Raw genomic sequence first — 19,566 nt, 5'->3', positions numbered from 1 at the left:
GCACCCATAACTGTTACAGAATCGCTACTTAATATTCCCTGCACAGTGTTTAACACTGAATAATGAGCTCCCAGTCAGCTAAGAATTCTATTTCTCTGTTCTCCGAGTCAGGACCTATATTAATATATTACTGAGCTGTCGGTTTAAGACGGTGTAAAAACTCAGTGGGAGACTCCTCACGATCCTGTTTAATCTCAGAAGGTTTTGGCGTATTTACAGCTTTAGGCACAGCGCGTCTAATCCCGTATGAAATGCACCGTCCATAGCAATGCAGCCTGTCCCCGATGTAAGGACATCAGGATGCCACCCTGGACCGACCGAGGGACAGTTCTGATCCCGTGTGCTCTGTGTACTCTACACCAATAGCTGCTCTTCAACAAACCTTTTACTGGTTTCAACTTCTGATTATCCTTTTTCAAAACAAATGGATCTGACGGGGATAAATACAATGCATATGTAACATTATGTATTGTGTAATACACATTATGTAATAAGCAATATGTGATTTCAACAACAGATCACTGAAGACACAATCATACAATCGCTAAGGCAAAAACAGCAAAATCACTAAAGGTACCTTTACCAAATTACTGTTCCCTCGTTTTTTCTTTTATTTATAGTTTTCTCATTTTCCTCTTTAATTTTTTATTTCTTTTGAAGTTCCCCGGTTTACCCAAACGCGCAGACGCGAACGCGCAGACCCCACGCGCCGTGTCGCCCACGTCTCGCGCAGGCAGCGTGCCAGCCCAACCAGACAGTGAAAGCGCCTCATCTCACTGATGGGGTTTCACCCGCGTCCGAGCTGGTCCCAGGATCCGTGGTCCCTTCTGGGAATTCCCCGGTGCCGGCACAAGGTGCCAGAGACCCTGGGGACCACGGCAGGTCAGGCAGATCATCCCATCCTCGTCACCAGAACATGATACCGGAAAGTCGGCAAACAGACTCGCTATCACTGTTTTGAAAGTGTTAAACAGCAGGCACTTCTATTACAGCGCGCTGGGCACTCGGGGATCGCTCCTCTAATCCAGCGTGCGTTCCGCTTTCCTCTGGTTTTACATATCGTGGAACTCCTCAAACAGTGAACATGTCAACCAACGTCACAGACGTCTCGTGCTCTTTCACCAGCGTGCAGCAGCAACGAGAAATCCGGAATGAGCGCGTACAGAAACACGTACGTATTTACCCCATTCAGAACAACGCGTTACCCCAGCTGGCCGTACTTCACTGGCAGCAATCCCTCCTGCATTCACACCCTCTGTGCACGGCACGGGTGCCGACTGCTGGCAATCAGGGCAGGACATAAGAACGCTCCTGGCCTGATCCACTGTCATTTTAAATTGTCGTTTTAACGCCTTTGCACTCTGGTGAAAGGATTCATGTGATCATTTAGCTTGCTGCAAGGCTTCAGGCACAGTGAGCAGCACAGCTTGTGCATCGGCCCTCCTATTGCCTTCCGCAAGAGGTCCTGGAAGGGCCGTGCGAGAGCGGGTGTGCATTGCATAAAAACCATGATGTCTGTGATTTATTAGAAACCATAGCATTCTCAATTCAGCCATCAAAAGAGGATTATCCTCTTCCTTAAGAAAAGAAGCTTCCAGGCGGTTAAGTACGCCAGCTGCACAATATGAGCCAGTTCCAACATTCCAAGGTTTGTCACAGAACACCTCACAGCAATCCCAACAGCTGTCAGCTCAGGATCTTGTTGGACCCTTGGTCTCTTTCTCTACCTTGTGTTTGCAGCACTGGGTATCTGAGTTCAGCCACGTCATTACAACTCACGTGAGCGACCAGAGCCATCAGTAATTACAGTCTTGTCGCTTACTGGTCGTTGCTGACAGCAGCGTTTGCTGCACAACGGTAAATTACCAGTTTCAGCCCACACTTTATGTTGAGGGTAATAAACTGATATGTTCCCCGCGTATGTTGCCAATGCAATCTGGAAATTCACATCCTCAGTTAATTACCATTGCGAATTCTCCTTTGTCGTAGGAATAAATACACCTTCAGGTCTATCCCATACATAGCATATAAACATTCTCTGCCTTTACTTATCGGTTTTGCATACATTTCTTTTATTATCCAAACTGTTTTCATTGGTGTGTGAGCTAGAAAAACCCATATGGCCACAGTCACCTTTCTCCCTCCTTGAGCTCTCCTGACCTGCGGTTCCACCACCGGTGTCTTCTTCCCTGATCCCTCCTGACCGGCAGGTGCGCTCCAACCCTCTGTATCCATCACTCTGCCTCCTTCCTCGCTTTTCCTTTGCACGCTGCTCCCCTAAGAGAAACACACGGAGGACTGAGCTACCCCAGCAGGGACAGATTATGATAGACAAAAGATGTGTTACTGGCAGCAACTTTGGTGGGAACACAAAATACATCGCTTATGTAATGTCTAACCTAGCTAATCAGCAAATGCTTGAGCGAGCTTCATAGCGAGTATAAACGCAAACCTGAGTTTGTAATTAATGTCTCTCACGGCACCTTACCGTGAGTCCACGCCCGACTCGCTACACTCTTCCTCGCAGGCTCACCGTCTTCCTCTGCTTCCTTTTTCCTTTGCACGCTGCTCCACCTGAAGAGAAACACACGGAGGACTGAGCTACAGCAGCCCACGGGCACTACAGTCAGACAGGGGACAAGTCTGGGGGCTGACACCCCCACACACCCCACAGCGCGCCCACCTTGCCTTGGCCCCAGCCCCTCGCACACGCCTTAGAGATGTCACAGCTCAGTACAAACGCCCACGGCCCTCACCTGCTCTTTGGTACTTGCTGGACCCCAATGTCACTGGTTAGAGATGTCACAGCTCAGTACAAATGCCCACGGCCCTCACCTGCTCTTTGGTACTTGCTGGACCCCAATGTCCCGGGTTAGAGATGTCACAGCTCAGTACAAACGCCCACGGCCCTCACCTGCTCTTTGGTACTTGCTGGACCCCAATGTCACAGGTTAGAGATGTCACAGCTCAGTACAAATGCCCACGGCCCTCACCTGCTCTTTGGTCCTTGCGGAGGTCACGTCGCTGTGCCCCAGGGCACTGGCCTGCACGGCCCTGCCCGGCAGCGGGAGCCTCTGGAGCTGCCGGCCGGTTCTCCAGCTTTAGGGTCACTCGCAGCAGCCCGCTCTCCTCAGCTCTGCACACCCAGCCAGTTGCGCCGCCCAGGCAAGGTCAGCTTCACCCTCTGCCCTACACCTCACCTGCAAACAGCCAACTCTTCAGCTGACAACCGCCCAAAACCACCCACAAACCCTCCAAATCTCAGCCTTTCGCTTTCAGCTGCTGCCTCTGGTGCATCTCACAGACAAGCCTCCAAAATCCCCTCATCCTGCAATAACACTCCAGCACTGATCGCCTGCGGGAACAACCGGCACAATACCATGCAAACACCAACCAGTTCTGGCACGGAAATATCGCTTTCTCCTCCAGATTCCACCTACACCAACTGCTGACAAACACACGCTGTCCTCACCAAAGCCAAACGCTGCGACAACCAGCGACAACTCAGATTTGCATGTGCAGTGAAAAAGTGCAGGTGTGAGCTGACGCAGAGCTGGGCTTGACAGCTGCAGAGTGTGCACCCTGTGGCTTAACGTGGCCAGTCACTGCCATTCCGCCTTCCCCCTGGAGAAGCGCATGAGCACAGGCTGCTTCAAGGCACCATGCGAACGGTTTGGATCTCCGGGTCTCTGAGGGCGAGAGCGATAAATGTGATCTGTGTGTGGCGCAGGAACTTCCCGTCCACTTGCTCCTCCGTTCGGTCAGGTGCTGCAAGAGAGGGACAGAGATTCAGGGCAAGACTGACAACCCTGGCATCCCCGTCCCAGCCACGGGTCACCCACACCTGCAGACATCCCGGGAGGCCCCATAACATTTACGCTCCCCTATCCCCCCCCCTCGAAGCCTGGACATCCCCAGAACCACAGAGCAAGTATTCTGGAGGAGGCACCCAAAGCGTCCGTGTTCTCCTCCAGGCAGATGCTAGCGCAAGATTGCAAATCATCTCACAGCACCAGGAAGGTAAAAAATAACGTCTCGAAACGGAAAAGGAACAGGTATTGTTTCTCTTCATCACCTCCCTCAGTGCCACGTTATCGAGGTCTCCCGCAACGTTCCACAGGAAACTTGAAGCTTGGAATTCCCAGTATTCTGAACCTGGGCAAGAAAGGAAGAAAAGCCTGAGACTGAGCATAACGAGGGTGGCTGCTCGTAGCACGAAAAGAGCAATAAGAAGGCAAAAAGGTATCACTTTTACTTAGAGAGCTCTCAAAGCTGCCTGTTAAGGACAAGAAAAACAAAATAAAGGGGAACCAAAGAAAATATTCACAGAAAATATGGTGATAAAAACATAGCGTACATCATGCAGAAAGTGACGGCTCGTCAGTTAAAATGCAAGGCCCAGGGCGCGATCTCGTGCACTGAAACGCGGGCCACGAGACAGCGGAAGTGCCACGAGCTGAGACGGGGACAGCGGACGGATTTCCAAAGAAGTTTAGACTTCAATGTCAGAACAGAAAATTCTACGTAATGAAAAGATAATGCGAAAGTCAGTGTAAAACCAAGTAAGGCAGCAACTACAAATGAACTCCCAGGCGCTTCAGTCAAATACCTGGATCACTTCTCACCCGCCCACCTCCCAAACCCCAGCCTATGGCCCCTGCTTCCAGCTTACCTGAGCCCAGATTAAAGGAGGATTTCAGAGGCCATGCCAAGTTCTGCTTCTCCTCGCTCTGGAATTGCAGGTCAACCGCTTCTTCTGCAAGAGAGGGACAGAGAAAGAAACAGTCAGGACCGGATTAACAACCTCGTCATCCCTGCCCCCAAACCTGCAGGCGGCCTAGGAGGCCTGATCTAAGTTTGGCTCTTCTCCCTCTCTTTGCTGGAATCCTTCACTGCACAAATTTCTGTCATGAACACTCTCTGAACCAGCCTGATGTGTTCATAGTTCCCAGCCCAGCGTCCATTCCTCAAGGTACCTCAGCATTTCCCTTTGAAACCACACCTGAGTGCCATCCCGTCCTGAGCTACCTCAGCATTGCCCACTGCAGCCTCCCCGACGCCATCTCCTCCCTGAGCTCCCTCAGCCTTTCCCGCCCAAGCCTCCCCGATGTCCCCCCTCCCTGAGCTCCCTCAGCCTTTCCCGCCAAAGCCTCCCCGATGTCACCCCCTCCCTGAGCTCCCTCAGCCTTTCCCGCCAAAGCCTCCCCGATGTCACCCCTCCCTGAGCTCCCTCAGCCTTTCCCGCCCAAGCTCCTTCCGCGCCGTCCCGCCCTCAGGCTCCTCCGCCGCTCCCGCCGCTCCCCCCGTTCCCGGCCCCTCCCCGCGGCAGCACCGCCCCCGCCCCTCGCGCCCCCTGGCGCCCCCACGGCGGCCCCGGCCCCGCCCGCGCCGCTCCCGACCCGGCGCTGCCCCCTCCCGCTCGCTTTCCTCCCTCTGCCCTGCGGCACCGCGGGCTCCCCCCTCCGCCCCACGGCCCCGCCCGAGCCCCGCGCAGCGCTCAGCCCGGGGCTCCCTTCCCTCACAGCCGCCCGCGTGTTTCCCCCTTGCCCGGCCCGGGGCCGCGCTCTTGCGGCTGGCTGCCCCTCGCCTTCCTCCTGCCGAACCCAGCCCGTCCCTCCCCCTCCAGCCTCCCCCCTCAGCCGGGACCGGGGCGGCCCCGTCCAGTCTCCCCGCTGTCCGCCCGCCCCTCGCTCACCGCCGGCCCCGCCGCTCCTCGCGCGCTGCTCCCGCCGCCGCACCGCGGCACGCGCTCCTCGGCCCGCGCGCTTCTGCAGCGTGGCCCCGCCCATCCCGCGCAGGAGCCAATCCCGTCCGCGTCCGCCACCGCCCCCTCCCCCCACGCGCCCGGCACCGCCCCCCCCCCCCCGCCCCCCCCCAATGTTAGAGATTGGAAGGGACCTCGAAAGATCATCTAGTCTGGGCAAATCTGGGTGGGGAAACATTTAATGAAATAGAACAAGGGCAAGTGCAGAGTGTTGAATCTGGGCAGGAACAACCCCAGGTTCAGTGTAAGTTGGGGAATGAGCTATTAGAGAGCAGTGTAGGGGAAAGGGACCTGGGTGTCCTGGGGACAGCAGGGTGACCATGAGCCAGCACTGGGCCCTTGTGGCCAGGAAGCCAATGGGACCTGGGGTGGGTTAGAAGGGGGTGGTCAGTAGGTCAGAGAGGTTCTCCTGCCCCTCTGCTCTGCCCTGGGGAGACCACACCTGGAATCTTGTGTCCAGCTGTGGCCCCTCAGTTCCAGCAGGACAGGGAACTGCTGCAGAGAGTCCAGTGCAGGGCAACAAAGATGCTGGAGGGAGTGGAGCATCTCCCGTGTGAGGAAAGGCTGAGGGAGCTGGGGCTCTGGAGCTGGACAAGAGGACACTGAGGGGTGACCTTATTAATGTTTACAAATATATAAAGGGTGAGTGTGAGGAGGATGGAGCCAGGCTCTTCTCGGTGACAACCAATGAGGACAAGGGGTTAATGGGTTCAAACACAAGAGGTTCCACGGCAGAGGAGGGATCTTGTCTGACGCCATCTCTGCCCCGCAAGCTGTGTCCCCAAGCGCTGATCCTGCCGCTCAGGTGGGACTAATGTCGCTGCTGCCTCCCTCCTGTCCCCAGGAGCTCTCAGCTCTCTCCCGGGCAGGGCAGGGCCTCTGCCGTCAGCCCCAGCTTCTCCCCAGCGCCCTTCCCCAGCTACCCAAGGCCCCTCCTGAGTTTGGTTTGGAGCTGTCCCAGCAGCGCGGGGCTCCTGCCTGTGCGAGGAGCGACACCGGGTGCAGGGTGCTCATGGCTTCTCCTCCTCGGGGCAGGGGCTGGTCCCCACGCCCTCCCCTTGCCCGCCTGGCACCTTCCGTCTGACCGCCACCTTCCCCGTCCTCAGGAGTGACCCCCACGGCCTCTTCCCCTGGTGGGGTCCGTGTCCCGCCCTGGCTCTCTGCTTGTCTCAGAGCTGCCGCAGAAGATCTTGCCGTTGCCCGTGGCTCTCCCGACGCGATGCCTGCAGCCCGTGCCTCGTGCCCGTGTCCCACAGATGGTTTGGAGAACAGTGGGTCCCTGGTGGCTCCCTGGGAACGAGGGCAAAGCGAGTCCCATCGCTGCCCTTTGTGGTCTGTCCCCAGGGCGACCGGGTGGACACACACCGGGAGCTGGAGCGTGCCTTGCAGGGAGAGGACGGCTGCTTCCCAGTGGTGTCGTGAACCGCCTCATAGCAGAGGCCTCGGGTGACCTGCGAGCACCCAGGTGAGCTTGTTCTCCGGCAGGGCCGCCAAAGCAGCGTGCCGCCATCCCTGGGTTCTGGGCAGATACAGAGATGTTCCTCGGTTATTCAGACCCAGGGAGGTCCTCAGAGAGAAGCTCTGGGGACTCCTCATGACAGAATCTGAAGAGGAAACACAGAGCTGTGCAGAGAAGTAGACCTTGGGTTGTTTCTAACTGAGCAAGAGCTGGCGTCAGGCTCAACAGTACTTCTTGAATACTGTGTTATACCTTGAATCCTGGGGTCAGTTTTGGGCCCATCACTGCAGGACATCCCTTGAGGTGCTGGAGCGAGTGGAGAGAAGGGAACGGAGCTGGTGAGGGGCTGTAGCACAAGTGTGATGGAGCGGCTGAGGGACCTGGGGGTTCAGCTGGAGAACAGGAGCTGAGGGGAGACCTTCTGATCTCTGAACTGCCTGAAAGGAGCTTGGAGCCAGGGGGGTCGGGCTCTGCTCCCCAGGAACAAGCGCCAGGAGCAGAGGAAACGGCCTCAAGTTGCCCAGGGGAGGTTGAGGTTGGATGTGGGAACAATTTCTTCCCCAAAGGGCTGTGGGGCATTGGAACAGGCTGCCCAGGGCAGTGCTGGAGTCACCAGCCCTGGAGGGCTGGACAGACGGACATGAGGCTCTCAGGACAGGGGGCAGTGCTGGGGTGGGTTAGGGTTGGTCTCCATGATCCTGAGGGTCTCTTCCAAACCAAATGATTCTATAATTCCCCTGACAAGCTCCAGCTGCTTCCAACAGTCCGGGCTTTTGACAAGGTTGTTAAACCAATTGCTGCGAAAAACTGAATATTGGGATTAAACATCATCATTGTACATTGTAAAAATATTACTGAGTTTGTATGATTGATTAGTTAACTGTTCTAAGGAGTGTAAGCTGCTGCTTTTGGCCCCAAACCAGCTCACTTAGTGCCCGTTTCTGAGCCCAAACCCGGCTGCTGAGCCTGCTCTCCAGTCCCAAACCACAGGATTTGACCTCTATTTCTGAGCCCAGAGCCGCACAACTCAACCTGTTCCCGAGCCCCAAAGTCGGCCACATGAGCCTGTTTTCAGGCCAGGAACAGAAACTTCATCTCCGTTTCTGTCCCCAAACCAGCTGCTTTCTCCCCTTTGTGTCCGTGTGCGACGCTGAGGGCCGGGGGAGCCCAGCGAGGTTCTGCACAGCAGAGCCTGAGGTTGGACAGCGGGAAGTCATCACACCACAAAAACCCCTTTGTTTTGTCCTGGTCAGCAGCTCTGTCTTACATTCTCATCCATGAAACAAATGGAAATATCAAGTAGCCAAAATGTTACCAGAAAACCTATTTTTTAAGGTTAAAACATAGTTTTTGTATTGCCAAACAACTTATTTCAAAAAATATTTACAATTATATAAATAGTTCCTAAAAGGTTTCTCTTCTTATCAAAATCGGTCTGGTCAAAGCTGATTCGTGTTAGCACAACCACTAGAGCCGGGGCTCTCCCTGCTCCATGGAATCTCTCATTCTCCTCAGATGGGGCCGTCGGTCCAAGTCCTGACCTGCAAGTTCCTGTTTTGCAGCTGCAGATCAAAAGTTATTTGCGGTTCCACGCCAGCCCTGTGTGTCCCGTCCCGTCCCGTCAGGCCCGTCCTGCTCCCCTCTCGGCAGCTCCCTGTCCGGAGCGCTCTGAGCCCTTTGTCCTTCACAAACAGAAGGCTGCGGGTTCTCAGCTCACCGCTGCGCTGGGCAAACTCCCTTATGCTGAGCGAGTTCTACACCAGCCGTTAATAACCAGGCTCTGTACGAAGCCGTATACTCAGTAATTAGATAAGCTAAGGCAGCCTGTTCCCTAACAGTGACTTATTGTGGCTTGTTGTGCTTTGCTGGAAACTTGTATGTAAATCGTGTCTTTCAGCCAGACAATCATAAGATGAACTGTAAGAGCAGCTTTTCTTTGCGGACAGGAAAATACTACCCGAATATAGAATATTTTTTCAGAATAAAATATTTTCTGAACATATGTCTTCATGAAATTATTGAAAGAAATTGATAAATTATTAGTATATAATTAGAATAGACCTGTAGGAAATGTGGATAATTACTGTGGCAAGTGCCATTGCCACCCCTAAATATTTATTTCTAAGCGTCTATCCGGCCTGGCCTGCTCTTTCCAGTTCTCCTTCTTCTCTTTTGCCCCATTCATTTTGAGTCCTGGTTAAACAAACAAACAACCCACACACGACAAACAACAACCAAAACCAAACAAGCAAACCCCAGCCAAAGACACGAGCACAGCTGGCCGAGCTGCCGCGGCCGATGGGCGGGATGCCGGGCAGCTGGAAAGTTAACAGAGCATTATCAGAACGTGAGACGAGCTGATTTAACCGATCAACACTTGCCTCACTGCTGTTACTGGCTGCTGGTCCCCATGCTTGCTGCCTTTACTGCATTTTTTTAAAAGACTCTCCAGTCCACCAGAACTGCCTGAAAAACTCGCATGCACAGGAATATGTTTGGCTTTGCGGTTGGCTTTGGAATGTTGGGGCTTTTCTGAAACAAGTTGAACTATCCAGCTGCTTTTGTCACTTTTATCCTCACTCCCCCACCCCCGCGAGACGACAGTGGAAAAGGCGTCTCGTTGGCAGCGGTCTGAGGTGCTGCTGGTGCCCAGCACAGGCGTCCCAGCGCGGAGCCGTGCCCAGCTCTGGGTCACAGGTACCGACGTGTCCCCGGGAGCGGAGCCGCGTCCGTCACACCGCGAGGGGACAGAACCGCGTCCGGCCGGGTCTCACCCAGAGCTGCGGGTGCAGAACACCAACCCAACACCAGAACCTGGGCTGACGGGGCCGTGCGGGCAGAGCTGCCCGGGACTCTTCCTGCTCCGGTCCCTCTGCAGGAGCAGCAGCTCGAGCTGCTCTACACTGGGCCTGGCAGATAAACTGACCTTTTAGAATCTCTGGAATCCACGCCCGAGTCTGTGCTGCAGGAAACCCTGGGAAAAGGAGCTTCCCCAGTGCCGAGCTGATCTCCCTCCCACGCAAAGCTTCATCTCCATTTCTGGTTCTGAAATACCGCCTCTGAACCAAAGGCAAAGTTACTTTTGCTTTTTTTCCTATTACAGCTGACAACAGTTTCTGCAAATCTTGTTAATTTTATAGATGCTACAAAGGTAAAAAATATATTTCCAGAGTCTAATTAAATTTGTTAAAAAACCCACAACATAACCCTGTAGCCAGTTTCGAATTCTTGCAGCTGGCTTTTCCTGTTTTACGTTTCCCAAATGCCACTCAGAACAAAGTACTGAAAACCAGAGATGCAGTCCGTGTCGCTGTACTTTACAAATCACCAGTTTCACTGTATTTACAGCTTTCCTCGGGCATGTTCAACATCTCCAGAATCAACACCTGATTGTGACATACTGGCAAGAAATCCACAACTTTACCAGAAAAGGGGAAGAGACAGACAGCCAGGGTTTCCAGAAATCATGACAAGGCAACAGCTGGAGTAGGATTCATCATTAACTGTCAAGACTCTCTTGATAAAGTACGTACTCACTGCTATTGCTCTTCGCCGTGTGTCCCGTGCCAGCGCGGCAGGCCGCACCGTGTCCTGCCCAGCGCGGGGCGGGACGAGCCCGTGTCCCTGGGCAGGAGCCCCGGCCGCTGGCACTGACGCCGGTGCTGCTGCAGAAGTGCCCCTGCGCACACAGGGGCTCCAATGGAATCAGGTGCTTCACGTAAAGCAGCAATAGCCACAAAAAGAAATGAAAGGCTTGAAGAGAATTCTTACTGAACGCCAGGTCCACCCGTGAGCTCTGCAAGAGACTCATCGTTCCACCAGCGCTGCGGCTCATTGAACCTGCAGCCTGTCTGAGTTCACACGCTGCCCGCGCTGCCTCAGCTTCCCCCTGATAAGCCGGAGGCGCCAGCCCCGCCGCTCCCCTTCCCGCACTCCCTGCCCGCACGGCCGCTCTCTGCTCGGCAGGGCGACCCCCGGCCCGGCCCGTCCGCACCCCGGGAACCACCGTGTCCCCTCACAACGCCCCCGCACAACAACCGTCTAGCCCGATCGCCGCCGCCCGGCAGCCAATCAGCGCTGAGCTCCCGCCCCGCCCGCCAGACGGGCGGCGTGGCTGGCCAATGAGAAACGGCGTAAGCGCGGCGGGGCGGGAGGAAGGCGGGTGGGGAGGAAAGCGGGTGGGGGCGGGGCCGTCCTCAGCGGGGACCAATGGGCGGGCGGTGCGTGCCTGCCGAGGGGCGGGTTTGAAGGCGGCGGCGGGAGGGGGCGCAGAGCGCGGCGGCGGGGACCGGGGACAGCGGGTCCGGGGAACGGGGTTCCCGGGGGACTAGGGATCCGGGGACAGCGTGTCCCGGGGGGCTCGGGGGGCTGGGCGATCCCGGGGGGCTGGGGATCCAGGGACAGCGTGTCCCGCGTGGTTGGGGGTCCCGAGGGGCTGGGGTCCCGTGGTGACGCTGTGTCCCCTCCCCGCCCCAGGATGGCGCAGAAAGAGAACGCGGACCCCGGCGTGCCCAGCCTGCCCGAGGTGACACCCCCTCCCCCGCCACGTTCCCCTGCCAGGGTGTCTCCCCGGGGACACTCGGGGTGACGCTGCCCTTTCTGGAGTGTCCCGGTCCCTGGGATGGGGGGTCTCGGAGTGCCCCAAACCCCTCCGGGGGGGGGCCGTCCTTGGGAGGGGGTCTCGGGGTGTCCCCTGGGCCCCATCCCTGGGGCACCCTCCGGGCGGTTCCCGTGCGCTTTGGGACCGCGCTGACCCCTGGGGGTGGCCCCGTCCTAGGGAGGTGCGCTCAGGCACCCCCGGGCCCTTTTTGGGGGGTGTCCTGTCCCTGGGGAGGGTGTTGGGGTCCCCCACCCCTGCGGGGGTGTCTCGGGGTGACCCCCCTCCCCGGCCGGGCCGCAGGTTCGCCGCGAGGAGCCGCTCCCGCCGGAGCGCCGGCCAGGTACGGGGAGGGGGGGACGGGGGACAGAGCCCCATGGGGAGGAGTTGGGGCGCCCGGACGCCTGGGTCCCTTGGTGGGGGCGCGGGTGTTACCTTGGGGTCCCTGGACGCCTGTGTCCCACGGGAGGGTCCTCGGGGGCCCCCAGGGTGTGTGTGGGGGTTCCCGCAGCTGAGCCTTCGCCACCAGGAGCTGCGCCCCTGCAGCCCATTGCCCTGCAGGCCTCTCCCCCGCCACAGTGAGTGACGGTGGGGGCGGAACTGGGGGGCCTGGGGGTAACAGGGACCCCTGGGGGGATGTGGGACCCTGGAGACCCTGGGGTGATGGGGGAGGGGGTGCCAGGGACCCACTGGGTGACACTGGGGGATGCCAGTTCCCCCCTGGTGACAGCGGGGGGCTCCTGGGGAGCTTCTGGGGACCACAGTGTGGGGTCCCAGAGACTCCCTGGGTGTTGGGGGGAAGGGAGCCCTGGGGCCCCCTGGGGTGATGGTGGGTGGCACTGAGGGGACCCTGCGGTAATGAGGATGGCTCCCGGGATCCATGGGGTGACAGTGGGGACGTCCTGAGGTCCTGTGGTCCGTGGGGCGTCCTGGGAACCCAAGTATAATAAGTTGGGGGGTCCCAGAGACCCCCTGGGTGATGGTGGGCAGCACTGTGGGGTGTCCTGAGGACCTTGGGGTGATTGTGGGAGCTCCAAGGACACTTTGAGTGGCACTGGGGGGCCCAGTTACCCGCAGTATGACAGTGGGGGGGCATCCCAGAGACCCCATGGGTGACAGTGCGGTGGTCCTGTGACCCCTGGGCATTGGTGGGTGACACCGGGGTTGGTGTTGACTATGTGTGGGCGCAGGTGCTGGGTGTCCCCCCTATGATGGGGTGTCCCCCCTATGATGGGGTGCCCCTGCCATCGTGTGTCTCTGCCCCCCACCCTGCAGACGGACCTTCACGCTGGATGACTTTGAGATTGGGCGGCCGCTGGGGAAGGGCAAGTTCGGGAGCGTCTACCTGGCACGGGAGCAGAGCACGAAATTCCTGGTGGCGCTGAAGATCCTCTTCAAGTCCCAGGTGGAGAAGGAAGGGGTGGAGCACCAGCTGCGGCGGGAGATCGAGATCATGGCCCACCTACAGTCAGGAAGCACAAGCACGGCGGTGTCAGGGGGAGGCGGGTGGGGGAGCCTGGGGACCCCGGGTGGTGCTGGTAGGGTCCTGGGAACCTCCTGGGTGATGGTGGGTGGCACTGGGGGACCCTGGGCTGATGAGGTGGGGGGTCCTGGGGTGATGAGGTGGCACTCAGGGACCCACTGGGTGACAGTGAGGGGATCCCGGGGTCCCAAGTATGATATCAACAGGTCCCAGAAGACCCCCTGGGTGGTGGTGGGTGGCACCGGAGTGACAGTGTGGGAGTCCTGTTGTCCTCTGGGTCATGGTGGGGGCTGTCCTGGACACCCTGGGGTGACAGTGGAGGGGTGTCCTGGGGCTCACTGGGGTGATGGTGGGTGACACTGGGGGTGTTCTGGGGTCCCCTAGGTGACAGGGGGGGTTGGTTGCAGAGAGCCCATGGGTGGCACTGGGGACCCTGGGGTGGTAGTGGGGGGTCCTGGGGCCTCACCATGTGTCCCTGTTCCCCTCAGGCACCCCAACATCCTGCGCCTCTACAACTACTTCCACGATGAGCGGCGGGTGTTCCTCATCCTGGAGTACGCGCCCGGGGGGGAGCTCTACAAGGAGCTGCAGCGCCAAGGCCGCTTCGATGCCACCCGCACCGCCACGGTCAGGTCACCCCGAAATGGGGCACCCCCAGGGGGGAGCTCTGGAACCGCCCCAGACACCAGGGTCACCCCCACACATGGGGGTCTGGGCCCCCTGACCAGCCCCAAATGCTGAGGTCCCACCCAAGAATTGGTGTTGGGGTCCCCAAGGGCCCCCTGGTCAGTTTGAGGGTGTCCTGACCCATCCCCAGCTGATGGAGAAGCTGCTGCCGCACCCACAGTGGCCACCCTCTGTTCAGTCCCCTGACCAGTTTGGGGGTGCCCTGACCCCCTCGTTTTGTCACCGCAGCTGATGGAGGAGGCGGCAGACGCGCTGCTGTACTGCCACGGGAAGAAGGTGATCCACCGGGACATCAAACCTGAGAACCTGCTGCTGGGGCTGATGGGGGAGCTGAAGATCGCGGACTTCGGGTGGTCTGTGCATGCCCCCTCCCTCCGGTACGGCTGTGGGGGGCCCTGTGGGTCTGGGGGAGCACCCTGTGGGGCTGGAGGAGCCGAAGATCACTGACTTTGGGTCGTCTGTGCACCCTCTCCCCTTTGGTGTGATCTGGGGAGGGGCCCTGTAGGGCTGTGGGGGCGCTGTGGGGGGTCCTCCATGGGGCACCCTGTGCGGACAGGGACACAGCAGGGGCTGAGACCCCACGGGGATGGCGCCACCGGCCTGGGGGTGACAAGCACCCCAGAGGACCCCAACATGCCAAGGCAGGGCTCCCCCTAAAACAGAGCTGCCTTTATGTACCTCTGGAGAGGCGGTGGGTGCGTGTACACATGGGGGTGTCTCCTCATGGGGTGCCCCCCAGGCGGAGGACACTGTGTGGGACGCTGGATTACCTTCCCCCCGAGATGGTGGAGGGGCGTGAGCACGACGAGAAGGTGGATCTGTGGTGCCTGGGGGTGCTCTGCTATGAGCTGCTGGTTGGGCACCCCCCCTTCGAGAGCCCCTCCCACAACGAGACCTACCACCGCATCACCAAGGTGGGGACTGTGCCCTAGGGACCCCCACCCACCCGGGGAGCACCTCCGGGGACCCACAAGGACCCCAGAGCAACCCCCAGCCTCACGTGCTGTGCTCTCACGGGGGGGACCCTGCCACAGAGACCCCATGTTTAGGGAGCTCACACCCCCCGGAATCCCCTGCCATGGGGACCCTGCCCCACATGCTGCTGGGGAACCCAAGGGCTGGGCAGGACCCCAGGATATGGGCCCCACATACACAGCACCTGCCCCACACCCTCCATTCTCGCTGTGGGGCGAGACCCGCGGCTGGGGGGCCAGGGACACCGGTGCTGGGTGGGGGTGTCCTTGAGCCCCGTCCACTCCCGGGGTCCCTGAGTCCCCCGCGTCCCGCAGGTGGACCTGCACTTCCCGCCCCCCGTGCCCGAGGGCGCCCGTGATCTCATCTCGCGCCTGCTGCGCCGCAGCCCGGCCCAGCGCCTGCCCCTGCGGGACGTGCTGCAGCACCCCTGGGTGCGCGCCCACTCCCGCCGGGTGCTGCCCCCCGCCTACGCGTCCCCACCCCCTGAGTTCAAACACTCGGATTATTAAAGATTTGCAGTAATATAATAAAAATCAGCCTGCGCCCTTGCTAAACATCCGTGTCACAGTTCCGTCCAAAGGCGTCAACTACTGCATGAAACAAAAGCAAAGCTGCAACTGCCCTGCAGCAGCTGCCGAGCGCCGGCGCAGGGACACGGCTGCGAGCCCGGCACCCGCGCCCCGGGCAGGCGGCACCCGCGCCCCGGGCTGGCGGCACCCGCGCCCCGGGCAGGCGGCGGGCGGCAAAATTCTCGGGGAAAAAAGACGGAGTAGAAGAGCAGCGGGGCTGGCACAAGCTGGTACCTCCACAGAGGTCCAACCCGAGCACAGTAAACCATAGACCTCTGCATCTTTACAAACGTTCATACCATCGTTCAGTCCAACAGCAATACTCCACTGTGAGGTCTTCTTGATTCTCCTTGGATTTTTTTCTCCGATTCCACGTGGGCCTTTGTTTTTCAGGTGCAGACACTGTTTGTGGTCCATAGCCTTGCAGGTACTGTTTTGTCTGAATAAATCCTTTCTTCTCGGCAAAGTGTGACATCGGCCCCATTTTGCAGATGTCTGTAACGTCTCCCCCGTGTTAGCCTTGGAGCGTTGTTTTTCCCGACAGTTCCGTTCTTCCCAGCAAAGTGCAAACAAGACCTTATCTTGCAAGTGTTCAGTGTGGTTTGTAGCTGCTTTTGGTAAATATGAGCAGAACTTTAAAATTTTAGCAAATCCAGCTTACCAAGTAACATGAAGCAAAGAGTATATTAAAAATCATACAACCTTTTATCTCTAAATAATTAAGCTAGAGTGCATCTACTTAAGCCAAATGGTTAACATTAAACTTAAATTGGGCTCATCCACTGACCTGTGAGTAGTAAAACCATTGCCATACAGCTCACTTATGTAGCAGGGAGAGCTCACAGTGGCTCATCCAGGCTGTCGTGTTTATAGAATAAAGTGGTTGACTCGTAGTCAAAGTGCACACAGTAGGAGAAGTCTGCAAGAAACTGCCTGCACCCACAAACCACCAGCCTTCAGTAGCCGTTCTGCTTCCTCGTGGGTCCCCTGGAAGGAGCTCTTGGCCCTTGGCGCTGGAAGGAGCTCACCCCCCACCAAACTGCTGCTGGTTCGGCTGGGGGGGCGAGCCGAGCGCATCGGCCACAGGGGCCACCCGAGAGGTGCCGAGGGCCGGCTTGCCGCCTCCACCGTGGGGTCGGGAGCGGCCCAGGAACACGGGGCGGGCCCGCAGGAGCTGCCGGAGCGGGGGCGGCTGCCCGGGGCGAGCGGGGCGCGGGAGGAGGCTCGGGGGAGCTCTGGCGAGCTGGGGACGCACCCGGCAGGTCAGGTCTTTTAATTCTGTGGTCTGGGGGAAGTTTGTCCCGCTTGGAGCATTTTCAACAGCAAGCTGGGAAATGGGATAGTTTAGAGAACCCCAAATTGGGGAGGAAATGGTTAATAAAGGGGCTTCGTGCCACTGCCTTGAGGCGAAGTGCTGAAAAAAAAAAACAAAACACCCTCTTTTTTCTTTGGACTTTTCTCCTTTTAAATGAAAATGAGAATATTTGTTGCTTTCAGCACCGGCAGTGGAGGTGGGGAGGAAACAACTCCAAAAACATCCCTAAAACCACCCGGATTTAACCCAGATCTTTCGGGGCAGGGGGGGTGTAAATCCCTTTTAGTGCCACCGGTCTGCCCAGCCCTCCCCCCGCCGGCCTTTCCCCCTCTTCTTGTCTCGGTTTCTTGGGATAAATTTCACCGCTTTACTTCTTCAATTTCATAACTTCCCTCCCTTGGAAAAGAAACTTCTCGTCCGGCGGGGATCGGACGGGATGATCCTTGGAGTCCCCTCCCAACCCCAACACTGATCCTGTGAAAACAGAGCAGGGCGGGGCGCTTGTCCCTCACCCGAGCCCTCGCTGTTCAACCCCCCTCCCAAAAAAAAGAGGCGCGCCTGAGGGTTTTTGTAATTGGCTTTTCTAAAATAAACGGGTTTTTTAGCAGCAGCAATTCTGTCCTCCCGGGCGCCAGAGCCGCACGGCACGGCCGGGCTGCAGAGCCGGCTGCGGCCACCGGGCGGCAGCAGCGGCGGCACCCGGCGGCACCGGCGCTCGGTTCCCGCTTTGCGCGCTCGGCACGGCGCACGGCGGGGCGGCGGCGTTTCCGTCCCGAGAGGCGGCAACGAGCGCGGTGGCAGCGCCGCACGGGCCCGCAGCGCCTCCCGGGCCCGCAGCGCCGCACGGCCGGTACGGGCGGACGGCAGCGTGGAGCACGGGGGCTGCACGGCGAACTAAAAACGTGCCGGGAGGGAACGTGTGCGGGGGTCACCCGCACCGAGGGGCCCGCCCGGGATCGGCCACACCAGCGGTCCGCACGGGCCAACCCGCAGCTGAGAAGCCACACCGACCCACCGGGCAGCCGCGTTCCCAGCACCGCACCAGCTCTGTCTTTGACCAGCAATGGTCCCCCGCGGGGGCGCACCGCTCCCGGAGGCACTGCAATACCGGGACGATGCGCGGAGCGGAGGGAGCAAGCTCCGGATCCAACTCCCAGATCCAAAAATCCGTTTAATATAAAGTCCTCTCATCGAGGACGTATCAGATATTAAACTGATAAGAACAGATACTACACTTGATCTTAGCCAAAAGGCCGAGAAGCGATACCCTCTACCCTCCGCCGCACCGCCCCATCCACTGCCAGACCCTCACACCTCACGGTCACTCCCCCGCGCCCGCAACAACCCCCGAACTCCTTTCTCGCTCTGTTCCCCTCGCTCTCCCCGCGGTTCCACCGGAATCCGCGGACACCGACCCTCGCCGCGCCCGGAGACCCCCGCGACGGAGCCTCCCAACGGCCCCTTCGGCCTCTCGGGCGCTCGATTGGTGCATCTCCGCCTCTAATTTGCATTCCCCGCCCCCTCTCCTCGTCACCCCGCCCTTTGTTTCCTGTCCGTGATCTGATTGGCACGATCCGCATCCACATTTGCATTCTCCCCGCCCACTCGCCTCTCCGCCCACACCCCGAGCCGATTTGCATATTCGCCGCGGCTTCTGCTTCTGTTCTGTTTCTATCCAGCCTCTTCTGTTTCTGTTTCTCCTGTTTCTATATCTGTCTCTATCTTTATTTCTCTCTATTTTATTTTATTTTATTTTCTGTGTCTTTTTCCCGGCGGCCCGTTCGACACCCGCTCCTCTGATTTGCATGTCCCCGCCCTTAGTGCCGCACCGCGCCCGCTCGCAGAGCGCAACGCGCATGCGCAGCCGTGCGGGCGGTGCTGCGGTTCCGCGGCCGCCGGAAGCGCTGGGGGCTCTTTCCCCAAATTGTCGATTGATGGTGTCCCGGCCCTTTCCCGCCCCCGCCGCTGCGGACCCGCATTCAGGCTGTTCGGGTGCTCTTGGGCCGTGGCGGCGCCTCCCCCTCCGAGCCTGCGGCCCCGCACGGTCAAGTCCCGATTTGGGGGAACTGGCCCGAGTGGCCGTGGGAAAAGGGGAAATGGAGAAGCGGGCAGAGGCAGCTGTTGAAAGTGCTTCTGTATCTTTGGTTCTTCAGAAATATATCAAGCAAGGTTGACTTCTTAACTCCTTTGTACATACAGGTGGTGTTGAGGCCAGCTGTCTGAGGGTCACCGGGGCAATGCCGGGTCCTGCGCGGGGCTCACACCAACCCCACGGCCGCTGCAGCTGGGGGGGCGGCTGGAAAAGGGCCTGGGGCGTTGGTGATGAGATAAATAACTTACGCTTTTTCTATGGATAAGCAACATTTAATCCAATTCCTTGTATTCCTTAAACACGTGTTCATTAGAGCATAAGCAAAACAGCGCTGGGTGCGGGGGGGTATCACTCCGCCCAACACGCACACATTTAACAATAAGAAGTGTGCTTAAATACAGTATGGTATTACATATTCGTAATGACCCAGGAACGCCTATACATATTCATGACCTTTCCTGCTTTTTATTAAAATGAGTCTCAGATAACCATTTACATATTCCCCTCCTTGACCCTCCCCTGTTGCGCCTGCGCAGTGTCACTTGGTGAATTTGAGGAGGGGTCTTTAAGGGTCTTTGGATGAAGCTCCTTCAGCTTCGTCACAGTGGACTCTTTACCTTTGGCT

General features: G+C 58.3%; 1 protein-coding gene, 2 long non-coding RNA genes and 1 other non-coding gene across 11 annotated transcripts; 1 reads left to right on the top strand and 3 right to left on the bottom strand.

Moving 5' to 3' along the window:
* Positions 1-5,925: 5,925 nt before the first annotated feature.
* Positions 5,926-11,148, bottom strand: LOC135578271 (uncharacterized). Its single transcript, XR_010469754.1, has 2 exons — positions 10,150-11,148; positions 5,926-8,030 (listed from the first exon to the last, which is right to left on the bottom strand). It is a non-coding gene; the product is annotated as an uncharacterized LOC135578271 (long non-coding RNA).
* Positions 11,149-11,217: 69 nt separating this feature from the next.
* Positions 11,218-15,519, top strand: LOC135575266 (aurora kinase C-like). Of its 8 annotated transcripts, none has more exons than XM_065049512.1 (9): positions 11,219-11,356; positions 11,700-11,748; positions 12,124-12,163; positions 12,350-12,398; positions 13,096-13,326; positions 13,792-13,930; positions 14,219-14,367; positions 14,653-14,904; positions 15,280-15,519. In XM_065049512.1, the coding sequence occupies exons 2-9, from the start codon at positions 11,701-11,703 to the stop codon at positions 15,485-15,487; spliced, it is 1,116 nt and encodes a 371-aa protein (XP_064905584.1). In that variant the 5' UTR covers positions 11,219-11,356; position 11,700; the 3' UTR covers positions 15,488-15,519. The 8 variants fall into 8 exon arrangements, with proteins under 8 accessions (XP_064905587.1, XP_064905584.1, XP_064905581.1 ...); XM_065049509.1 differs by having other exon boundaries at positions 12,332-12,398; XM_065049510.1 differs by lacking the exon at positions 11,219-11,356 and adding an exon at positions 11,447-11,524.
* Positions 15,468-18,581, bottom strand: LOC110356077 (uncharacterized). The gene is made up of 2 exons (XR_010469755.1): positions 17,865-18,581; positions 15,468-16,145 (listed from the first exon to the last, which is right to left on the bottom strand). It is a non-coding gene; the product is annotated as an uncharacterized LOC110356077 (long non-coding RNA).
* LOC135578372 (U2 spliceosomal RNA) lies at positions 17,924-18,114 on the bottom strand. Its single transcript, XR_010469886.1, has one exon. It is a non-coding gene; the product is annotated as a U2 spliceosomal RNA (small nuclear RNA).
* Positions 18,582-19,566: the final 985 nt, after the last annotated feature.

The sequence above is a fragment of the Columba livia genome, chromosome 1, assembly GCF_036013475.1.
Source record: "Columba livia isolate bColLiv1 breed racing homer chromosome 1, bColLiv1.pat.W.v2, whole genome shotgun sequence".
NCBI lineage: Eukaryota > Metazoa > Chordata > Aves > Columbiformes > Columbidae > Columba > Columba livia.
Note: the sequence above shows the minus strand (reverse complement) of the source record. Positions and strands in the feature narration are given on the sequence as shown.

Coding starts and splice junctions, on each gene's coding strand:
- LOC135575266 (XM_065049509.1), top strand. CDS start 11,701: ATGGCGCAGAAAGAGAACGCGGACCCCGGCGTGCCCAGCCTGCCCGAG. Junction 12,164..12,331: donor CCCGCCGGAGCGCCGGCCAG/GTACGGGGAGGG, acceptor GGGTTCCCGCAG/CTGAGCCTTCGCCACCAGGA. Junction 13,327..13,791: donor GCGGTGTCAGGGGGAGGCGG/GTGGGGGAGCCT, acceptor TGTTCCCCTCAG/GCACCCCAACATCCTGCGCC.